We start from the raw sequence: 20,691 nt of genomic DNA, 5'->3' as shown, positions 1-20,691 counted from the left end.
CACCCCCACCCTCCTCCTTGACCCGCCTCGCTCCTCCTCATTTGCATTATAGCTACAGACACCAAAACAGCGCATTTGGGGGAAGCTCAATGTGCGACTGGCTCGGAGTGGCTGTAACTCTGCACCACGACTGAATTTCGGGAACGTCTTTGAATACTGTGTTAGTTGGCCACTAATACCTATATTAAAGAATGCATAAAATAGCATGTCATGGGACCTTTAAAACAGTTAAGGCAGCATGGAAAGATTTCCCCGCACTAGCACACCATTTCAAAACAGCCAGTAATATATAAGGGACTTCTGACGCACCTTGCTGTCTCAGGATTTGTGGAAGATTTGGCTGTCATGAAAGACATCCTGTGTGAACTCCAGGGCCTGTCTCTCAAGCTGCAGAAAAGAGAAATGTCACTTGTGGATTCGAGTCTCGCCATCGAACAAACTATTAATGATTTGGCGACCATGAAGACGTCTGGTGGTGGGATATCAACCAAGAAGGCCGAACAGTCCCTTATACCATAAAAAGTGGTGTGTCCTATTCTTAGGGTTTAGTTCTACAATTGGATACTGGTTTGGAGTCACTGGGTCACGTGGCATGGAAGCTATTGAAAGAAATATGATCATTCCTGCATATTAATATTCATATAAATTAGAGAAAGCCCTACAATGCCATAAAAAGTGGTGTGTCCTATTCTCAGGGTTTAGTTCTACAATTGGATAATGGTTTGGAGTCACTGGGTCACATGGCATGGAAGCTATTGAAAGAAATATGATCATTCCTGCATATTAATATTCATATAAATGATTAGAGAAAGCCCTACAATGCCATAAAAAGTGGTATGTCCTATTCTCAGGGTTTAGTTCTACAAGTGGATACTGGTTTGGAGTCACTGGGTCACATGGCATGGAAGCTATTGAAAGAAATATGATAATTCCTGCTTATTAATATTCATATAAAATAGAGGAAGCACTAAAATACCATAAAAAGTGGTGTGTCCTATTCTCAGGGTTTAGTTCTACAAGTGGATACTGGTTTGGAGTCACTGGGTCACATGGCATGGAAGCTATTGAAATAAATATGATAATTCCTGCTTATTAATATTCATATAAAATAGAGGAAGCACTAAAATACCATAAAAAGTGGTGTGTCCTATTCTTAGGGTTTAGTTCTACAAGTGGATACTGGTTTGGAGTCACTGGGTCACATGGCATGGAAGAAATATGATCATTCCTGCATATAAATATTCATATAAATTAGAGAAAGCCCTAAAATACCATAAAAAGTGGTGTGTCCTATTCTCAGGTTTTAGTTCTACAATTGGATACTGGTTTGGAGTCACTTGTCGCATGGCATGGAAGCTATTGAATGAAATGTGATCATTCCCGCATATTAATATTCATATAAAATAGAGGAAACACTAAAATACCATAAAAAGTGGTGTGTCCTATTCTTAGGGATTACTATTAAAATTGGATACTGGTTTGGAGTCACTGGGTCACGTGGCATGGAAGCTATTGAAAGAAATATGATCATTCCTGCATATTAATATTCATATAAAATAGAGAAAGCCCTAGAATATAATACAAATGGGTGTGTCCTGTTCTTAGGGTTTACCATTACAATTGGATACTGGTTTGGAGTCACTGGGACACATGGCATGGAAGCTATTGAAAGAAATATGATCATTCCTGCATATTAATATTCAAATAAAATAGAGAAAGCCCTAAAATATAATACAAAGTGGTGTGTCCTATTCTTAGTGTTTACCATTACAATTGGATACTGGTTCGGAGTCACTAGGTCACTTGGCATGGAAGCTATTGAAAGAAATATGATAATTCCTGCATATTAATATTCATATAAAATAGAGGAAGCACTAAAATACCATAACAAGTGGTGTGTCTTATTCAGAGGGTTTAATAATACAATTAGATACTGGTTTGGAGTCACTGGGTCACACAGCATGGAAGCTATTGAAAAAACTGCAAGTATTTTGTATTGATATATTTACGTGAAGTAATTTATTGACGGTCCCTAAATCAGTTTCCAGCGATTCACCGCGAGGCTCTGCGAGGTGTGCTAACCGTTCTCATGCAGCTATTGCCGGGCAAATCTCCGTGAAGTCGCGGCTGGAACTGGACTGAATATCTGTCGAATATCCAACCCAAAACTAACTTCACCGCGGTCAGGGGGTCCCTGTGTTGCTCGTCCTGTCGCCGTCTGTCTTCGGTGGCTTGGAGGCTACATTTACTTTTTCAAAGACTCAGGTTTGATTTTTTATGTTTTTCTAGTTATATGTTTGTCTTCATACTGTTGTTCATGTAATTGCAACGTTTTTGATTAATGTGTTTATTTCAAAAATCACAAAAATATAACATTTACACCTTTCGTCATGTCTCTTCAAGTAGATGACTAGGCTCGCAAATCAGGTGTAATACATTAGAGGCCAGGGTAGACCTTACTGTTACTGGAGGCTAATGTGTGTGAAGACAAATTTATGAGCAATAGTTATCTTAGTTACAAATACATTAAAAAAAAACGAGGCGACCTACTGAATGAACTATCATGTTAAAGTTAATTCATTAATTTATTTTGACTAATGGCCAATTGGCGAAATTTGGATTATTTGCTCGATTTGAGGGCAAAATCTTTAGGGGAAAACAATGCCTCTACAAAATATCTATATATATATATACAGAACTATATCAGAAGGTATATACAATCATTAAGCATCATGTTTGATTAAAGATATTATAAAGCATTAACAAATGCTCATTGATGAAAATCCGATCCTTCTGATTTTAGGCAGTAGGCCTAGGAATACTACATGCTAAACGTTAATGGAAAGGACCAAATATACTATATATACAGGGTTTTGCTTCACTGGCCTTCACTACACCTATCTGGTAGGCTTTGTTCATAATCAAAGCAAACTTACATTTAAACAGATTATTGCTGCACATTAGCGAAAGCCTACATGACCAGAGACCATAGGCCTGAAAGTAAATGTAAAGTCCTTCAGATGAGAACACCTATAGGATAGGCCAAGAAGTGCTCCGTAAGCCTATCCTTGTACCCTGAGATTATCCTTCATTCATGTCCGCTATGTATGCCTTTATTTAATTTGGTCGTTGTTCCTTATGTATACAGGAATACTATCCACTTTGTGCTTTTAATAGCATAGTAACAAGTAATAATAGGGACAGCTTAATTGTGTTACACAAAAAAGTCATCTGTGACAATAAAAGTTCCTGTCCAACAAGGTAACAGTGATCAGGGCCTCCACTCGTCTGGTTCAACGGCCCGTAGCTGCTCCTAGATCTGCTCCACCTGGAAGTTGGACTCCGATCTACAAAAGAGAAGAGAGATATTAATTAATCTGGGTTCACTGGGAGCTGAGCGGAAGGTGCAGCTGACGTTACACTGTGTTACAGCTGATGTCACACTGTTTTACACTGTGTTACAGCTGCATAACACTGTGTTCACTGTGTCACACTGTTACACTGTGTTACAGCTGAGGTCACTGTGTTACAGCTGACGTCACACTGTGTGTCACACTGTGTTACAGCTGACGTCACACTGTGTTACACTGTGTCACACTGTGTTACACTGTGTCAGACTTTGTTACACTGTGTTAAATTGTGTTACAGCTAACTCACTGTGTTACACTGTGTTACAGCGCTGAGGTGAAGCTCACACTGTGTTACAGCGCATTAACAATCACTAGGTTAACTCATTCCCTGTACACAACCAAGATAGCTAGGATAAGATGCTACGTATGATGCTAAGTACTACTTTTACGTGCAAGGACGTTCCCTGTAGGTAGGCTTCATGCGCTGATGTACACTTACAGGTCCGGAAGCTTGTGGATCATGTGGTTGTTGTACTCAAGAATCGGAGGGATGCTTTCGTCATCCTCTGGGACCTGAAAAATGTCACATGGTCACAACGTCAACGCGCATAGTTCCAGTCCTAGCTATTTAAACGCTTGGTACAGTTCACAAAGCAACAGCACCCACTGGTGGTGAGTTGAGAAAGCATTCTCTTACCTCCCAGTAAGCCTCGTCGTCGTAGCAGTTGTCATCAGCCGGGTCGCCCCAGATAGGGATCTTCAGAACCAGACCTGGAACGGGAAAGAAGTGTCAAACCATTGTGGTCAGGTGGAGGTGAGGTGGGTTCAGACGGAGGTGAGGTGGTGTCAGGGTTAGGGTGGTGTCAGGGTTAGGGTTAGGGTGGTGTCAGGGTTAGGGTTAGGGTGGTGTCAGGTGGAGACGAGGTGGTATCAGGTTGGCGTCCTCTGGAGGTGAGATGGTGTCAGGTTGAGGTGAGGTGGCGTCTGGTGGAGGTGAGGTGGTATCAGGTGGAGGTGAGGTGGGTTAAGGTGGAGGTGAGGTGGTGCCAGGTGGAGGTGAGGTGGGTTCAGGTGGAGGTGAGGTGGTGTAAGGTGGAGGTGAAGTGGGTTCAGGGGGTGTCAGGTGGTGTCTTATATAACACCTCAGAAACGTTACGGGTCACCAGGGATAAGTATGCGAGTGAGACCATAACTGTGTCAATTATTATAGAAATCAAAGGTCACCCTCTGGACGGGCTCCCTGGCCCTTGACTCAGTGACGCCGCTGTAGGGTCGGCCGTCTGAGAGCTTACCCACACACCCCCCTCCGACGATGCCGAAGGCGATGGCCACACAGCAGGCGGCGGCCTGGAAGCCGCCCTGAGTCCCAACCGTCCGGTCGGCGAAGTCCCCCTCAAAGTCAAACGTGTTGATTAACCTGGCAGAATAAAACAAGCATTGGTCCATTTATGGAATATAACTATTTAGTTCAAATTGCAACCGCTAAGGTATCTGGTTATAGAGGGTAAAAATACTTTTACCAACTTTCTGATCACCTGTCCCAAGTCAGAAAGCTGTCCTTCATACAGATAGTGTTGATGTACTATAACCTTTCTGACCTAGGATGGGGAACCAGACCTTAAGCTGGGTAAACAGGATCTGCACATGTTCTGACTTCCCCCCCCCTCTGGAGTTAACCTCCTCCTACCCCCTCTCTGGAGTACACCTCCTCCTGCCCCCTCCTCTTGTGTTGATCTCCTCCTCCACCCCTCTGGAGCTAACCTCCTCCTCACCCTCCTCCTCACTCTTCTCCTCCTCACCCTCCTCCTCACCCTCCTCCTCACCCTTCTCTGGAGTACACCTCCTCCGTTGCCGAGGCAGCGACGATGGCTCCGATGAAGCCCCCCAGCATCCCCGGGACAGCGTGCAGGTTGTGGACTCCACACGTGTCCTGCAGCTTCAGGTATTTCTCCAGGAGTGGCTGGTTCAGACAAGAGCCGAGTGACCGCCATTTAGAGTTAGTCAACCCAAATCACTTTCAGTAGAAAAACACTTTTGTTTTGGATGGAAATTCATAAAGTTGTTAAAAAGTAATCCTGCTTAAACCCTACACCCATGGGTTTTCCTACCCTTCAAAAATTATAACGTAAAAAATATCATTATGGAATTGTTATATTGTTGTAAGTTGCTCACCGTAACAAAGACATAGCCGAAGGTAGAGATCATGCCACAACAGAAACCAACAATCAGCGATCCGTACGGGGTGATCATGAACTCCGCTGCAGTTCCCATAGCAACGCCCCCTGCCAGGGTGGCGTTCTGGATGTGAACCTGTCAATCACAAGAGGTTTAAAACACACAGCATTCTAACGCACGCTGCGAACTTCCAATGAAAACCATCAGTGTACGTTTGTACTGTAATGGTTCAACGTTACCATGTCCAGCTTCCCTTTCTTCTGCGTGACACTGGAGATGCCCACCGCCGTCAGGACCGAGGAGGCCAGCGCCAGGTAGGTGTTGATTGCCGCGCGGTGCTGCCCGTCCCCGTGATCCGTGATGGCAGAGTTGAAACTGGGCCAGAACATCCACAGGAACAGTGTACCTGAGCAGACACCAAACATGACACCCTCGCTTCTAGGCAGCAAGGTAAGACACAGAGTGGCCCTAAAGAACAACGAAAACACACTCACCAATCATGGCGAAGACATCAGAATGGTAGACCGAGCCGTTGAGGCGCTTGCTCAGGTTCAAGTTAGGGCGGTAGAGGACCCAGGAAATAGCCAACCCGTAGTAGCCTCCGAAGGCGTGGATGACCATGGAGCCTCCAGCATCCCTGGCCTGGGGAGACATGGTGGTGTGAACATGGACGCACAGCACCCACTGGGAAAGGATCTCATCCTTTGGTGATTCTGGAGAATACCAGCTCAGGGGGAAACTCACATGCAGCAGGTCGAGGATGATGTACTCCTCCACAGCAAACAGTGTGACGCCAAACAATGTGAGCACCAGAAGCTGGACTGGGCTGACTTTCCCCAGCAACGCCCCGTAGGCGATCAGGCACCCGGCCACACAGAAGTCTGCGTTGATCAAGCTGATTGGACCAAATAGGAGGAAGACGTTGATATACAATCAGGTGTTTCGTGAGCGACTCACTATAAACCACCAGTGGAGCTGGATGACTAAAGAGTTCTCGTCAGTCATCACGTAATGATCCTAGCATGACAGTCATGGTCATTGTCACTCTACTAATGATGCTATGTGCTGAGCGATGTCAGCATTTTGAAAAATCCCTGAACCTGATTATCTGGTTCCTCATATACACCTTTCAGACGATGCATTATCAAAACAATATACTATTGAAGGCCGACAGTGAGGGAAACACGCCCTGTGCAGCCAACTGAACTGCAAACAATCTCAGGAAACCAAGCAGCAGACCTTTGAAGTGTGTCTTACTTCTCTACACCAATCAGGATCTTCCCTGTGGCCGGGTCCAGGGTATGGAACCAACCCTGCATGAGCAGAGCCCACTGAATACCGAAGGCTGCCACCAGGAAGTTGAAGCCCACTGCGCCGAAGCTGTACCGCTTCAAGAAGGTCATGAGGAAGCCGAACCCGACAAAGATCATGACGTGCACGTCCTGGAAGCCTGGGAGGGAGGACACATCCATGAGCCTCTGCTTCTAGTAAACACTGTGACACAGTCAGGGAAGGTAGGACTCGCCATTTAGAAAGACAATAAGTCAAATCCTCTCGTCCTCGTTTGAAGGGTTGCCTTTGTTGATTATTTTGTCAAATCTGAAGTATTGTTCCATCACTATGATTCAGTATTGTAATTTTCCAATTTGAATAAATTCAAGTCAATAGGTTTCTACAGCTGTTGACACGGTTGAATGTTTTGGATTATGTTAAATTGTTTATTGTTTTTTTATTATGCATATTGAATGAATATTACAACTTTTTCTTTAAATGGTTGATATGTACAGTATGTATTATTGTAATTATGTTATTTCCTTAATTGGGTGATAAATTATAAAATTAACCATTTCAAATGAGAAAGCAATAAATAAACACCAGTCACAAGCATTAAAGTGGTTACAAAGATATGAATATAAATACAGGATATAAGGGTGAATATAAATACAGTAAATAAGGATGTGTTCTAAGGACAATGGATCAGTCTGCAGCCCGAGGTGGAGGTCGCACTTACTTGGGTATCGGAAGTAGAAGTCATTCTCAATGTCGCTGGAGATGTTGTTTTCCCTCCTGAACTCCTGCCAGTGAGTGTCCGCCTCCTCGTTGTATCTGATGAAGACCCCGAACAGGACAATCATGGCGATTTGCCACACAAAGCAGACAGCGGGCAGGGAGACCCGCACGTTGGTGCTCTTGGTGCCACCATAGAACCAGCCCAACATGTTGGCGGTCGGGAGAACAGAGAGTGGCTCGGCTGCGGCGGCGCGCTGGTTAAATAGGGTTCAGCAGGGGGGTGTGTCTCCTTGGCTACACCTGGCTGAGCGAGAACACCTTGTGACCTGCCTCCTAATACTCATAGCCAACAGTTGAATAATGAGCAGGGATATACCTCCAAGAAGTTATCTTCTTTGAAATCATCAGCTTCTGAAACAATATCACTACGAATCATTGGGTAATTTGTCACAAATCAAACGTTGTATCCCTCTCACAGATAGGGTTAGGGTTATACTTTATGCCTAGCATAACAGCGCTCTAGCCATTTATCTTGTCTTGTATTGTTGTGTATGGTTGAAGAAGCCCTGGACGATGGATCAGTTACAATGCTGGTCATAATAGTGGCTTGGCCCATGCTCCCTTTTTCCCTTTCCACGGTTGAGCAGATCTCCTTGATGAGCAGGTCATTGGCACAGCCACAATTATGTCATTACTGCATGTGATTCACTGTTGTATAATGGATCCTCTCTTGGTCAAACAACATACTCAAACTCAAAAAAAGGCCTCAGGCCTTATCTCTCTCTCTCTCTCTCTCTCTCTCTCTCTCTCTCTCTCTCTCTCTCTCTCTCTCTCTCTCTCTCTCTCTCTCTATCCCCCTCTCTCTCTCTCTATCCCCCTCTCTCTCTCTCACTCCCTCTCTTACTCTCTCTCTCTTCATGACAGAATGGAAGTGAACATAACCAAACTGTTCATCAGCTGCAACCTTTAAATGCAGGAAAGGAACAATTAAAAGTATCTGTAGATCATAGAGTGCACAGATACTAGACTTACCACATTTCTTCCGAACGGTCACATGCTAGATGCTATCACATGGAAGACATTCATTAAACCTGCTACCTGCTGTTGGTTTTATGTTTTTGATTTAGGATGACAAAGAACATTCCAGATCCTATCAGTTTTACTGTTATGCAAATGGGTTTTCAGTGTAGTCAATTGTATTGCCAACTCTGATTTATATCTTAAAGTTGGATCATGGTAATAGGAGGGAGGAGAAAATGTAAATTTCTATTGAAGTAGAAAAGTAAATCCTGAAAACACAAAACAAGTCCGAGCTGTGGCTTTCTACTCTGTTTCCGCCGTTCTTCAGCTCTTCTCACATGACCAGGTCTCCTGTCACACTCCGGAGCATTCCATAACGCTAGGGCTCACATGAGCCTTCTGTCGGCTGAAGGCTAACCGTTCAGAGATAACCAGTGATTAATGGATCCTTCCTCACGTGTTCTCAGACTCTTACAACACACACCCCTTCCATATTGCAGGTATTGAGCTCATTGAAAAGGTCACCCATAGCTTTGGGGTTAGGGTCAGTCAATAAGCCCAATTTTGTGATGATGGAGAACTTTTATCCAAAGATGACATAAACTTTACTAAATGGATGGCTGAGGCACCGTACGCATGTAATGAAATGAATTATCCTCTTTCTGGCCTTAGAAGCTGAACAGACAGATATTAAGGATTGCCCACATCCTAAAGGTTGGTCTCTCTATAAATGCATGGAGCTCTTCATCTTCACATGGCCATGCACCAAGACATCCAGGGCCTTTTACAGAGCTACAAGGCGCAGAGATGGACGCAGAGCAGAGGCTTTTGGGAGTCAATCACCAGCCCCTTATCATTGTTTGGACCATATACGGGCTGTTGTATTAGAAATGGAGATGAGTTTCAGATGTGATCAAAGGTATATTTCCGCACTGTGTAACTGTACTCATATATTATTATCATGGTTAACCAAACAAATAACTTTACAAAGACATGGCTTGTGTAAGTGTTCCTGGCTGTTTTGTCGTGACAGGCGGGTAACCGGTCGGGCCCTGTTCCTGCGCTCCTCGTGAGCAGTGTTACTCACACTGGAGGAATTCTGAGAGACTTGCAGAAGCGATGCCAGTGAGATAGAAGGGCGACAGCCGCGGCTATCTCTGTGACACCTGTTCTCCACAGATCTCAGATACGGGATCATGTGTTCTACAGGCGCAGGGCTGGAGATAAACCAACCTTCCTCTCTTCTCATGGTATGTGGCTTGGAGACCGAGACCTAACCATCAATTTGAAAATCCAGGCCTGTCCCTCAGGGATGACCCTGTACCAGGAGAGATTCCAGCTGTCCAAAGTGACACTTTCAGGTAATCCTCTTAGAGGGGTCGAACCGACCTCTTTCAGAGGTTATTTCAATTATTTTCAGAAGGTTCCGATATTTATGGAAATAATCCAACATTATGTTTGTGATATATATTAGTCTTTGAAACCGAATAAAATAAACATATTTTAGGAATACATTTTAAATACCTTGTATGGCTCCCATTCACCAACATACACACTCACACAAATAAACACACACTCACACACACAGATAAACACACACAAACAGAAACACACACACACACACACAGAAACAAACATACACTGGTGTGAACCAATGCAACGTGGGAAGCACCATGGTGGCGCAGTATGGTTAGTAAACCCCCAACTCGGTGCCACTAGAGACCTTAAAGTCGCCCAATACGAAGCACTCAGATGACAGATGAACAAGAAGTCCTCCTCCCAAACACACAGCGTGGACAGGGGAACGGTGCGGACAGCGGGGCGGCCTGGGATTGGCGGGTCATGACTCTTGGGTCACGTGACGACTTGAAACAAAATAGGTCAGGATGAACGGCGGCTGAGTAGACTTCATTGAGGTATATTATATAAAATATCACATATGTTTTCTGATCAAGCGTTTGTATAGAAAGTGAGAACACCTACCGGTACTCCTCAGACCAGCTTTAGCTCTGCTCGCTATTCATTTAAACTCAAAGCAGCATTACATAGCCTATTCCTGAATCATAATAGAAAATGTTTGAATATTGAATGGTTGGTAAATGAAATGTTTTTAATGACAGTAGGGGCGATCTGCGTGTGCAACTGTGGATTAGTCGTGTCTAAAGCGTTGGAGACTCCAGATGTATTCGCAATGTAGGCTTAGAAACCTCTGAATCTCTGTAAATAGGCAGACAAACATTTCATATTTCATGACACTGGGCTGACTGAGTCGCTGTAGTGCTTGGAATGGCATGTCTAGTTACTTGGGGGATGTGCAGTTATTTATAACCTGTTAACCCTGCACAACAGCACTTAATTAACAACATTCACTTTCCTGACGGCTAAATTAGTTTCACATTGGCATAGAGTGGTTTATCGCCACAACCTCGCTGAACCCTTTAAAAAAAAAAAAAAAAAGAAGTTCAAGTTAAACAAGGATTTTGGTGGTAGTAGCAAATATTATTCAATTCATTTCAATTGTTTTTGTATAGCCCTTAATCACTGGTACAGTATCCAAGGGCTCTGTACCTGTACTGGGTAAGGTTATGTATGCTATTTATTAGCAGGTGATAGTGATGATAGTTGAGTGGTCGGGTTGTGAACACCGGCCAAGAAGACTCTGTCTGCTAAAGTCAGCTGATTCATACCGGGCAGCACAGAACAGATTGGAAGAGCATCACACCGAACCAACAGAATTGGAGCACTTCTGTGTTTGCCTTTGACCAAGTGATATTTCACACTTGTACGATGCTGTTATCTAAGGTCGAGTGTTGCCTGAGGTGTCTCGGTAAAGGTGACAAATGTGTGTCTAAGGCACATACAGTAATCACTGTCCCCTCTTCCATCAGAGCAGGCTGCAGGTGGTTTCACACGGAGCAAGTTCTGCACCGTCAAAATATGCTGAGAAAACGACACAATTCCACACACGGCCCAACCAGTTTTTTTGCATCGCTGCATTCTGTCAGGTAATCACTGGTCAATGACTACCAATGCCCCCGGCTCTTCCTCATTTGGCTTCCTCCCTCCTGTCGGGGTCCCAGCCAAGTCCCTTTGTCCCCCTGCAGCCTGGCTGGAGGGGGTGTGGGGGGGGGGGGGGGGGGGGTACTGGGGGTGTTCACACATTAAACGCTCTACAGCTGTCGAGTGCTGCTCTGCATTTAGAAGACTCATTTGTCCTAGACACATTATCTTTTTAAGGAATTGCCACAGCAATATAAACTATGTGATGGAAAATGTACATGTTACGTTTTTCTTTATGAACTTAGGGTTTGTATACTATTCCGTGTATGATCTTGCCACCCTGCTATTCTGCAGGGTCTTCTAAAATGTAAATCTTAGTGTTTCATGTGATGTAATCTGGTTCACATTCCGTTCTTGGAATCTTGCTATTCTGCAGGGTCTTCTAAAATGTAAATCTTAGTGTTTCAAGTGATGTAATCTGGTTTCACATTCCGTTTTCGTGTGGTCTGTAGTTTGGTTTGGTCCACGCTAAAGTTATGGCCGTCAAGAAGTTTCCACGGCCCACAACGAAGAAAGCGCTGCAGCGGTTTCTGGGTCTGGTGGGATATTACCGAGGGTTCTGTCAGAATTTTTCCACGGTAATGTTCCCTCTTACTGAGCTTCTGAAGACCAGAGCAAAATTTGTGTGGTCGCAAAGTGTCAGCAAGCCTTTGATAAGGTCAAGACGGTTCTCTGCTCTTTCCCTATTCTAGCGGCACCGCGCTTTGACCGGACCTTTTTGCTCCAGGTTGATGCCAGTCAGGTGGGAGCAGGCGCGGTCTTGCTGCAGGGAGATGACCAGGGTGTAGTGAGGCCAGTAAGCTTCTTCTCGAGGAAATTCAATCGTTACCAGTTTAATTACTCAGTGATCGAAAAGGAGGCATTGGCGCTGGTTTTGGCACTGCAGCATTTTGAGGTATATGTGGGAGGAGGTGCCGCCCTTGTGGTTTATACGGATCATAAACCTTTGACCTTTTTAAGGTCATTGCAGTGTCCGAATCAGAGGTTGATGAGATGGGTTCTGTTTCTGCAGGGATACGATCTTGATATTCGGCATATCAAAGGGGTGGATAATGTCATTGCCGATGCGCTGTCACGTGCTCCTTTGCCGTGAGTGAATGTGATTAGTGATGCCATTTCATGCTGTTTTGTGTTGTGTTCTTCTGTCTGTTCTCTTAATTTGCTTCTCCAGGTACCAGGGTTGCTGAGGTCAGGTGGAAAAGGAGCATGACATGGGCAGGGTGGAGTTGTGTGTTTTCTTTCTTAGATTTGTCTTGTCTTTGAATGAATATATTTTTGGGGAGGATAATTTCAGGTCAATTTGGTTAGTATGTGCCGGTGTTCCCTTTGGTACACAGACTTTATGGGGGGGGGTGTGACGACCCCGCCTACTTATTGACTACCTATCTTCATTGGTGATCAGCTGATGACATCAGCTGGATCTGGAGCACCTGGGACTGGTGCTCCAGCCGAATAAAAGAGCAGCTGATTGCCTGTTGTGGGGCTACTCATTGGCCCTCCTTACAGGCGTCCACACCTTTTGGGGTTTTTCGTTGGCGGTTTTGTTAAGGTTATGTTTTGTATGGAAATAAACCTTTATTTTATATTGGTAATGCACCGTCTCTCCCGTTTTTGTCATCGCCGTTGAGCCGGGTTATGACAAATGCCGTGAGTGAATGTGATTAGTGATGCCATTTCATGCTGTTTTGTGTTGTGTTCTTCTGTCTGTTCTCTTAATTTGCTTCTCCAGGTACCAAGGTTGCTGTCATGCTCCTGAAGTAAGACGCAGTGAAGCAAAGGTTGATAAGGAACAGCCTCAATCACCTTCTTAACCTCTGAAGAAACTTCAATCAATAGATTAACATCTGGTTAACAAAGGCTTTTGGTTTATTGGGGGCCAACTTCCTTAAGGAAGTGTATAAAAGCTCCTGACTCTAGCTACTCAGCGGACTTCTCAGAGCGTACCTTTAGAGTATGAAGTAAGACGCAGCGAGAACTCCCATCTGAGGCCTCAGATTATTGTAGTGTATGCCTGTTATGTTGTTTGTTGATGCATGTTGTGATGTATCTTTGTTCATACTTTTATTACAAATATGACCACCAATTTGTCTACAAGTATTGTGTGCTTTTTGCATCTAAATACCTCATCTGCCGAAGACGCAAACTCTGATAGAGAAATTGCCACGACAACTAGAAAATGCATTTCCCAGAAGTAGCTGATGTGATCAAGTTTGAATACATTTGAGATTTAGAATAGCTGAGCTGTTCTGATGGTTTAAAATGGTGTGCGGGGGGGGGGTTCATCACTTGTAGTAACCAGGAGAAGTGTTATTGACAGTATTCTTTCACATCTAGTTTATCGAGATAAGCTCACAAGACGATAAGGCTTGCCCCGTTAAGTCTCCTTGGAGGCTCAGCTTTTTACCAAAATGGAATTAACCTATGGGCTTTTTCTGTTATCCTTTTGACCCGACGTACATTTGTAGGCTAACCTTTGTACATGTGTCAATTAATCCTGTGTGGCTCATGAATGTGGCCTTGGAGCTTGATGCTGAGAAGGCTCGGCATTGGAGGGTGGGGACAGAGTAAAACACACTTCCAAAGAAGACACGTATAGACAAGTCTGCTGTGTTCGCATATTTTATTATTTATTTTTTTAGCATTTTTTATCTAATTATGCAATAACTATGGGAATTCTATTTTATGTTTGGGTAGTCAGTTACCCAAACATAAACAAAAGCTACACCAGCTGAAGGTGGTGTTGGTGCTGGACCAGCTGAAGGTAATGTTGGTGCTGGACCAGCTGAAGATGGTGTGAGTGCTGGACCAGCTGAAGGTGGTGTTAGAGCTGGACCAGTTGAAGATGGTGTTAGAGCTGGAGCTACTGAAGGTGGGGTAAGGGGTGGAACTACTGAAGGTGGTGTTAGAGGTGGACCAGCTGAAGGTGGGGTTAGAGGTGGAACAACTTAAGGTGGTGTTAGAGGTGGACCAGCTGAAGATGGTGTTAGAGGTGGACCAGCTGAAGGTGGTGTTAGAGGTGAAAAAGTTGAAGGTGGTGTTAGTGCTGAACCAGCTGAAGGTGGGGTTAGGGAGAGACCAGCTGAAGGTGGGGATAGAGGTGGACCAGCTGAAGGTGGTTGAAGGTGGTGTTGAAGGTGGTGTTAGAGGTGGTGTTGGAGGTGGTTAGAGGTGGTGTTAGAGGTGGTGTTGGAGGTGGTGTAAGAGGTGGTGTTAGAGGTGGTTAGAGGTGGTGTTAGAGGTGGTATTGGAGGTGGTGTTGGAGGTGGTGTAAGAGCTGGTGTTAGAGGCGGAGCTCAGCCAGCTGCTCCATCAGCTCCCTGAATGACGGTCGGTTCCGCGGTTCCGTCTGCCAGCAGCTCTGCATCAGGCGGTAAACCTCGGGGGGGCAGGCGGGCGGGGCAGGCATCCGGTACCCTGAACCACACAGACCACAGGGCGCTCAGACACACGGACACCACTACTATTGGATGCATGCTGACGTGACCCCTCAGGAACAGGCTGACCTGACCCCTGAGCACAGCGGGGGTCCGTACCTCTCTCCAGCTCGTCCCGTGTCTGCTGGTTGGACATGCTGGTGTAGGGGGTCATCCCCCTGGAGAAGGTCTCCCAGAGGACCACCCCAAAGCTCCACACGTCGCTCTCCGTGGTGTAGCGACCTGGGGTGGGGGGGAGAGGGAGGTTGGGCAGGAAGGGGAGGGAGAGCAGGGGGGAGGGAGGGAGGGGGGAGGGAGGGCAGGGAAGGCAGGGGGAGAGAGCAGCCTCATTCAAACTGTTTGTGATCTGGTTTGCAGGCGAGCCCTGAAACAATGATCACCTCGTAACGAGCAGCCCTGAGGCACTGGAGCGAGGAGCGCTCGTTAATGTGTGAAGAGGAATGGAGTCCTGATCTTTGTTTAGTAATTAAAGGTGTCATTAGCCACGAAGGGGAACTATTTCATGCCATGAAACAGTCCCTAAGGTGACCCGACGTTCACCTTAGGGAGCCTAGAGTTGAAGACTCTAATCTCCTCCACAGACTTCCCATGATGCACCAATAGAGAGGGGCGGGGCTGTACCGTAGTTGAGGGCCTCGGGGGCGGTCCACTTGACGGGGACCTGGCGGAGGCCCCCCGTGGCCGAGTACACCCCGTCCTCCTCCTCGCGGGACATCCCAAAGTCACTGATCTTCACCACGTGCTGCTCGCCCACCAGACAGTTCCTCGCTGCCAGGTCCCTGAGAGGGGGGCGGGGGGGAGGGAAAGAGAGAGAGAGAGAGAGAGAGAGAGAGAGAGAGAGAGAGAGAGAGAGAGAGAGAGAGAGAGAGAAGAAACAAAGCGAGAGCGAAAGAGATTATGGCCTTTCTGTGCATTGTATTCGTGGCTCTTCAGACTTTCCTCTTCAATCAACATAAAGCTAGCCTCATAATTCTACTTTAGTTGGGCTGATCTCTCTCATGGTATGGTGTTGACCTGTGAATGCACTTCCTGTTCTCCAGGTAGTCCATTCCAGACGCAATGTCTGCCACCATGGTCACCAGCAGCCCAGGGGGGAGGCTTCTATCAGCAGCACGCACAAACGACAGGAAGTCACCACCTGTTACAACACACACACACACACACACACACACACACACACACACACACACACACACACACACACACACACACACACACACACACACACACACACACACACACACACACACACACACATATCCCACATCAAAGTCAACGCTTTCAAATCAAAAGCGCAACATAACTTGGCAACGGCTCTGATGACATGGAAGGCTTGTTAGAAGAATTTTAGCGGAAGTTAAAACGTGGGTGTACACACACACACACACGCGTGCGCTTGTTTCCACCCCTTGAAGGAATCTTGGCACAACAGAAAACGAAAACCTTCAAGACACTTTCTGACAGCAATGATGAATGGCCCTCTAATTAAATCAAACAGCCAGTGAGGGACTATAAGGAGCTATAAGGAGCTGTGAGGTGCTGTTAGAAGCTATAAGGAGCTATAAGGAGCTATGAGGAACTACAATGAGCTGTAAGGAGCTATAAAGAGCAGTGAGGAGTTGTAGGGAGCTATAAGGAGCAGTGAGGAGCTGTAAGGAGCAGTGAGGAGCTATAAGGAGCAGTGAGGAGCTGTAAGGAGCAGTGAGGAGCTATAAGGAGCAGTGAGGAGCTGTAGGGAGCAGTGTACGCCCTCGCTGGCTGCAGAGCCCACCTTGGACCAGCTCCATGATGATGTAGATGGGCTGCTGCTGGGTGCACACCCCGATCAGCCTCACGATGTTGGGATGCTCGTATTGCTTCAGGATCCTGGAACACAAACCAGCCTTCAGCGTTCAGCCCCTGTGTGTGTGTTTGTGTTGGATGAGTGTGATGGTGTATGTCGGACTGGAGAAGGTGAGGCAGTCTGCTGTGGGGCTGAGGGCTGACTCTGAACCTGTCTTTGTTTGAACCAACGTGGGATGACTGAAGGGTTGTGAGCAAACATACAACTTCAAACTAGGGGTGTAATGGTACACAAAAGTCACGGTTCGGTACGTACCTCGGTTTTTAAGTCACGGTACGGTACGGTACGGTTCATAGTTAAGGGGAAAATGAATGGCCGTAGATCAGCAGCAATGAAAACACCAAGAGACTTGGCTATGGCATTTGCATTCCTGAATTCCCAGACAGGGGTTGTTGAAATAGTGTCGTGAGCTTGGTTTGCACAGCTAGTTTTTTTTTCACAGCAACGGTTATAGTAACACCTGGATGGTGCCTTTCAAATGCGTGTGCATGTTACAGTGCTGTACGTAGACATGGAGAGCCCTCTCCATGATAGCTGGGGAGCCTGGCGGAGACCCTCTCAGTAGCATACGTGCGCATCCAATATTTTTTAACTATCCGTAGACGCCATGGACCTATTGGTCGACGCAACGGAGACGGCAGGGGCTGTGATTGGTCATCTAACAAAATCGTTTCAGGAATCAGTTCTCCGGTTTGACTTTGCACCTTAATTACTTTGTACATTGTTTACTTTGCACCTTAAGAACCAATAAAACACCAAATAAGATTTGAAAAGCTTTGGAAGTTTATTTACAACACTGCTTACATGGTTTGCAGCTCAAGATAGATCGGGCGGTGAATTGCATTGCGTATCCGACATCCCGACTGAGAGCTGCTGAGGGGTCTCCTTAGTACGGAGTCGGATTACGGAGTCGGAGTATATACTTTTGGCTGAACGGTCCGGGTGGAACTCCGACTTCAAGTTCTAAATTCTGCATCCCAAAACAAGCTTTTACATTCGCCATATTAAAGGTCCCATGGCATGAAAATCTCACTTTATGAGGTTTTCTAACATACATATGAGTTCCCCTAGCCTGCCTATGGTCCCCCAGTGGCTAAAACTTGCGTTCGGTGTAAAACGAGCACTAGGTTCGCCTTTGAAATAACGGAGGCTGAAGTGTGCTGGTTTGGAATGTGATCCCATATATCGTCATAAAGGATCTAAGCTCCTCCCCTTTCACTGCCTTGCCAGCCCAGTGAATTTGACCCGCCAATGAGACACGACCGTGCGAGCGCCATGTGTGTGTGTGTGATTACACACACTGTAACGCAAGTGCTGATGGTGTTATGGTGCATAACACATCAGTTGTTTGACGTCTCTTGTATTTCCACAACGAGACTGTAGTTGGGGTTATCTCAGCCATGGTTGAGAAGGAATTGGGGGAAGGGAACTTTGGCTTTGACTCCCTGAAGTACATGAACTGCGACATGCTGCCTGCCGCCGGTTGCCGCGAGGCACCACCGCCGCGAAGCAACACCGCCCGGCAGCGGGCAGCCGGCATGTGAAAGTGGAAGAACCAGAGACGTCGGAGAACCCGACGAAGTCGTTTGTCATTCATAATATCGTCTGGCAACATGGTCTCACAGGAATCCGTGAAATGACTACGGTCGGACGCTTAACTCGAAATCCGTGGCCACATCACGGAAACACGCCGATATCCGTGTGTGAGCCACGGAATAACAGTGTCATTTACTTGCATTGGAGCAAATTCCGTGGCCACATCACGGACAATTGAAGTGATTCCGTCAGACCACCACGGATTTTGAGTTAAGCCCCCGCTGTGGTCAAATGTGGCACACACACAGATTGAAACGGGAATCTGTGTGTGTGCCACAGAATATCATTGTCATTTACTTGCATTGGAGCAACTTCCGTCGACACAACAAGGACAATTTAAGTGTTTCAGTGAGACCACCCCGGGTTTTGAGTTAAGCCCGGTGGTCGACTCGCTCGTTGAAACGGGGATCCGTGTGTGAGCCACGGAACATCAGCGTCATTAACTTGCATTGGAGCGAATTCCGTGGCCACATCACGGAAATCGGCGTGTTTCCGTGATGTGTCCACGGATTTCGAGTTATTTGTCCGTAGTCATTTCACGGATTCCTGTGAGACCAGGTTGCGTCTGGAGGCGCACACAGCTTTTGGCCGTGAAAATATGTATTATATGATATAGATACCTATGCATTATATGATCTTATTTAGATATAGAGCTCCAGGACTGCAACACAAGTGTTGTACACTTCCTTGTTATTTGGATAACCTGCTGTTGGTGTTTGGCGCATAACACGTCGGACTCTCGTCTCTGGTATTTCCACAACGAGATTCGTAGTGTGGGTTACCTCAGCCATGGTTGAGAATGAATTTGGGGAAAGGAACTTTGGCATTGACTCCCTCAAGAACATGAACCACAACATGGAGGAGAAAGGGATTGTTGGCCGCGAATGTCTCCCGTTTGAGCCCCACTTCTCGCTGCCGAGGGACCCCCGCCTCAGCGCTGCAGGAGGCGGTGGAGCCTAATGGTACGAACACACCAAACGCGTAACCCGCGTAAGATTTACGTGCGTAACGCAGCTAAAATGTTGCTTGACAATTTTGTGTCAAAAATGGTCCTACGCAGCTACGCGCCTACGCTCCTACGCGCCTAGGTGAGTCCATGTCCATGCAAGTGAACGGAGCGTTCCCTCTTCGTCATAACTATCAAACCAAACATCCTTCACATTCACCGAGCGAACATTACGAAAGTAAAATGCACATTTCTCGCTAAAAATGTTTCCATAAACGCATTTAATGGCGTAACTATGTTACTATTTCCACCCAGAATAAAGAAAGTTGTCGGCCGTGGCTGCGCTGGAGTCCGAGGTAGGAAACCCAAACGCCGCCGTGTTTGGGTGATAGAGTTCAGATCGGGTTAGATTAAATAATCTCGGATATAAATAACAATAATCGGGTTAAATAACTTCACATGGTGTGTCTGGTGTGTTTCCAGCATTCGTAGTGTTGATCAGCAGATATATAGTCCGCCAAGACGTTGAGGTTGCTTAGCTGCTCAGGGCCACAGCCCCACCCTCCTCCTTGACCCTTCTTCTAATACAGGGGTGGGGAACCTTTTTCACATCAAGGGCCATTTCAATTTTTCCAAAGTCCTCAGAGGGCCGTACCATTATGAACACATAACTAAAGATGAAAAAAAAGACAAAAAAAGTCTATAACTGCTGTGTTACTAAGCCTCATGTTTGCTGCATTTCTAGACTCACCTAATGTGATGGCTGGAACTGTTTTTCTCTAGCAAGGCGTCTGATGTCAGCTGGCAGTGATGATGATGCTACTCCAGGGATGGGCAACTTTCATGATAAAGAGGGCCACATTTTTTATCATAACCATCGGAGGGCCACATGACTGCACACTTCAACTATACGTGAGCTGAGAGAAGCTACATAATTTTGAATTTGGTAGATGATTTCCTGTATTCTGGTGCATTTTGGCGATGGCCACTACCTAAAAAATCGTCCAGAATCATAACCTATGTACGGTATGTTAATTGAACCAACATACATTAATTTCATGTTTTCCATGCTCAAACAGCCACATGAATGGTCAGTATTTTTATCAGTGCAAAGGGCTCACATACATCATCATTCAATGAAGTCAAAAAACTGAAAAACAGTGGCCCAACATTAAGTGCAACAACTCAATGAACTCAAACCCAACAAGCAGTTGTAGTAGTTGTAGTGGCGACTTAAGTGGATATCTTTAATGACTG

General features: G+C 45.9%; 2 protein-coding genes across 2 annotated transcripts in view; both read right to left on the bottom strand.

Moving 5' to 3' along the window:
• Window positions 1-2,331: 2,331 nt before the first annotated feature.
• Window positions 2,332-7,787, bottom strand: rhcga (Rh family, C glycoprotein a). The gene is made up of 11 exons (XM_030377873.1): window positions 7,537-7,787; window positions 6,783-6,975; window positions 6,270-6,420; window positions 6,020-6,167; window positions 5,765-5,931; window positions 5,523-5,660; window positions 5,174-5,310; window positions 4,643-4,767; window positions 4,048-4,121; window positions 3,850-3,923; window positions 2,332-3,347 (listed from the first exon to the last, which is right to left on the bottom strand). The coding sequence occupies exons 1-11, from the start codon at window positions 7,742-7,744 to the stop codon at window positions 3,314-3,316; spliced, it is 1,449 nt and encodes a 482-aa protein (XP_030233733.1). The 5' UTR covers window positions 7,745-7,787; the 3' UTR covers window positions 2,332-3,313.
• Window positions 7,788-14,218: 6,431 nt separating this feature from the next.
• fes (FES proto-oncogene, tyrosine kinase) overlaps window positions 14,219-20,691 on the bottom strand; it is a 27,181-nt gene continuing 20,708 nt past the window's right edge. Inside the window, exons 14-18 of the mRNA XM_030377831.1 lie at window positions 16,821-16,915; window positions 16,064-16,187; window positions 15,671-15,828; window positions 15,149-15,271; window positions 14,219-15,029 (exon numbers count right to left, since the gene is read on the bottom strand). Of these exons, the coding sequence (XP_030233691.1) occupies window positions 14,896-15,029; window positions 15,149-15,271; window positions 15,671-15,828; window positions 16,064-16,187; window positions 16,821-16,915 (634 nt within the window). The 3' untranslated portion in view covers window positions 14,219-14,895. The remainder of the gene's footprint in view (window positions 15,030-15,148; window positions 15,272-15,670; window positions 15,829-16,063; window positions 16,188-16,820; window positions 16,916-20,691) is intronic.

This window comes from Gadus morhua, chromosome 14 (genome assembly GCF_902167405.1).
Source record: "Gadus morhua chromosome 14, gadMor3.0, whole genome shotgun sequence".
Taxonomy (NCBI): domain Eukaryota; kingdom Metazoa; phylum Chordata; class Actinopteri; order Gadiformes; family Gadidae; genus Gadus; species Gadus morhua.
This window is presented reverse-complemented; position numbering and strand designations above follow the sequence as displayed.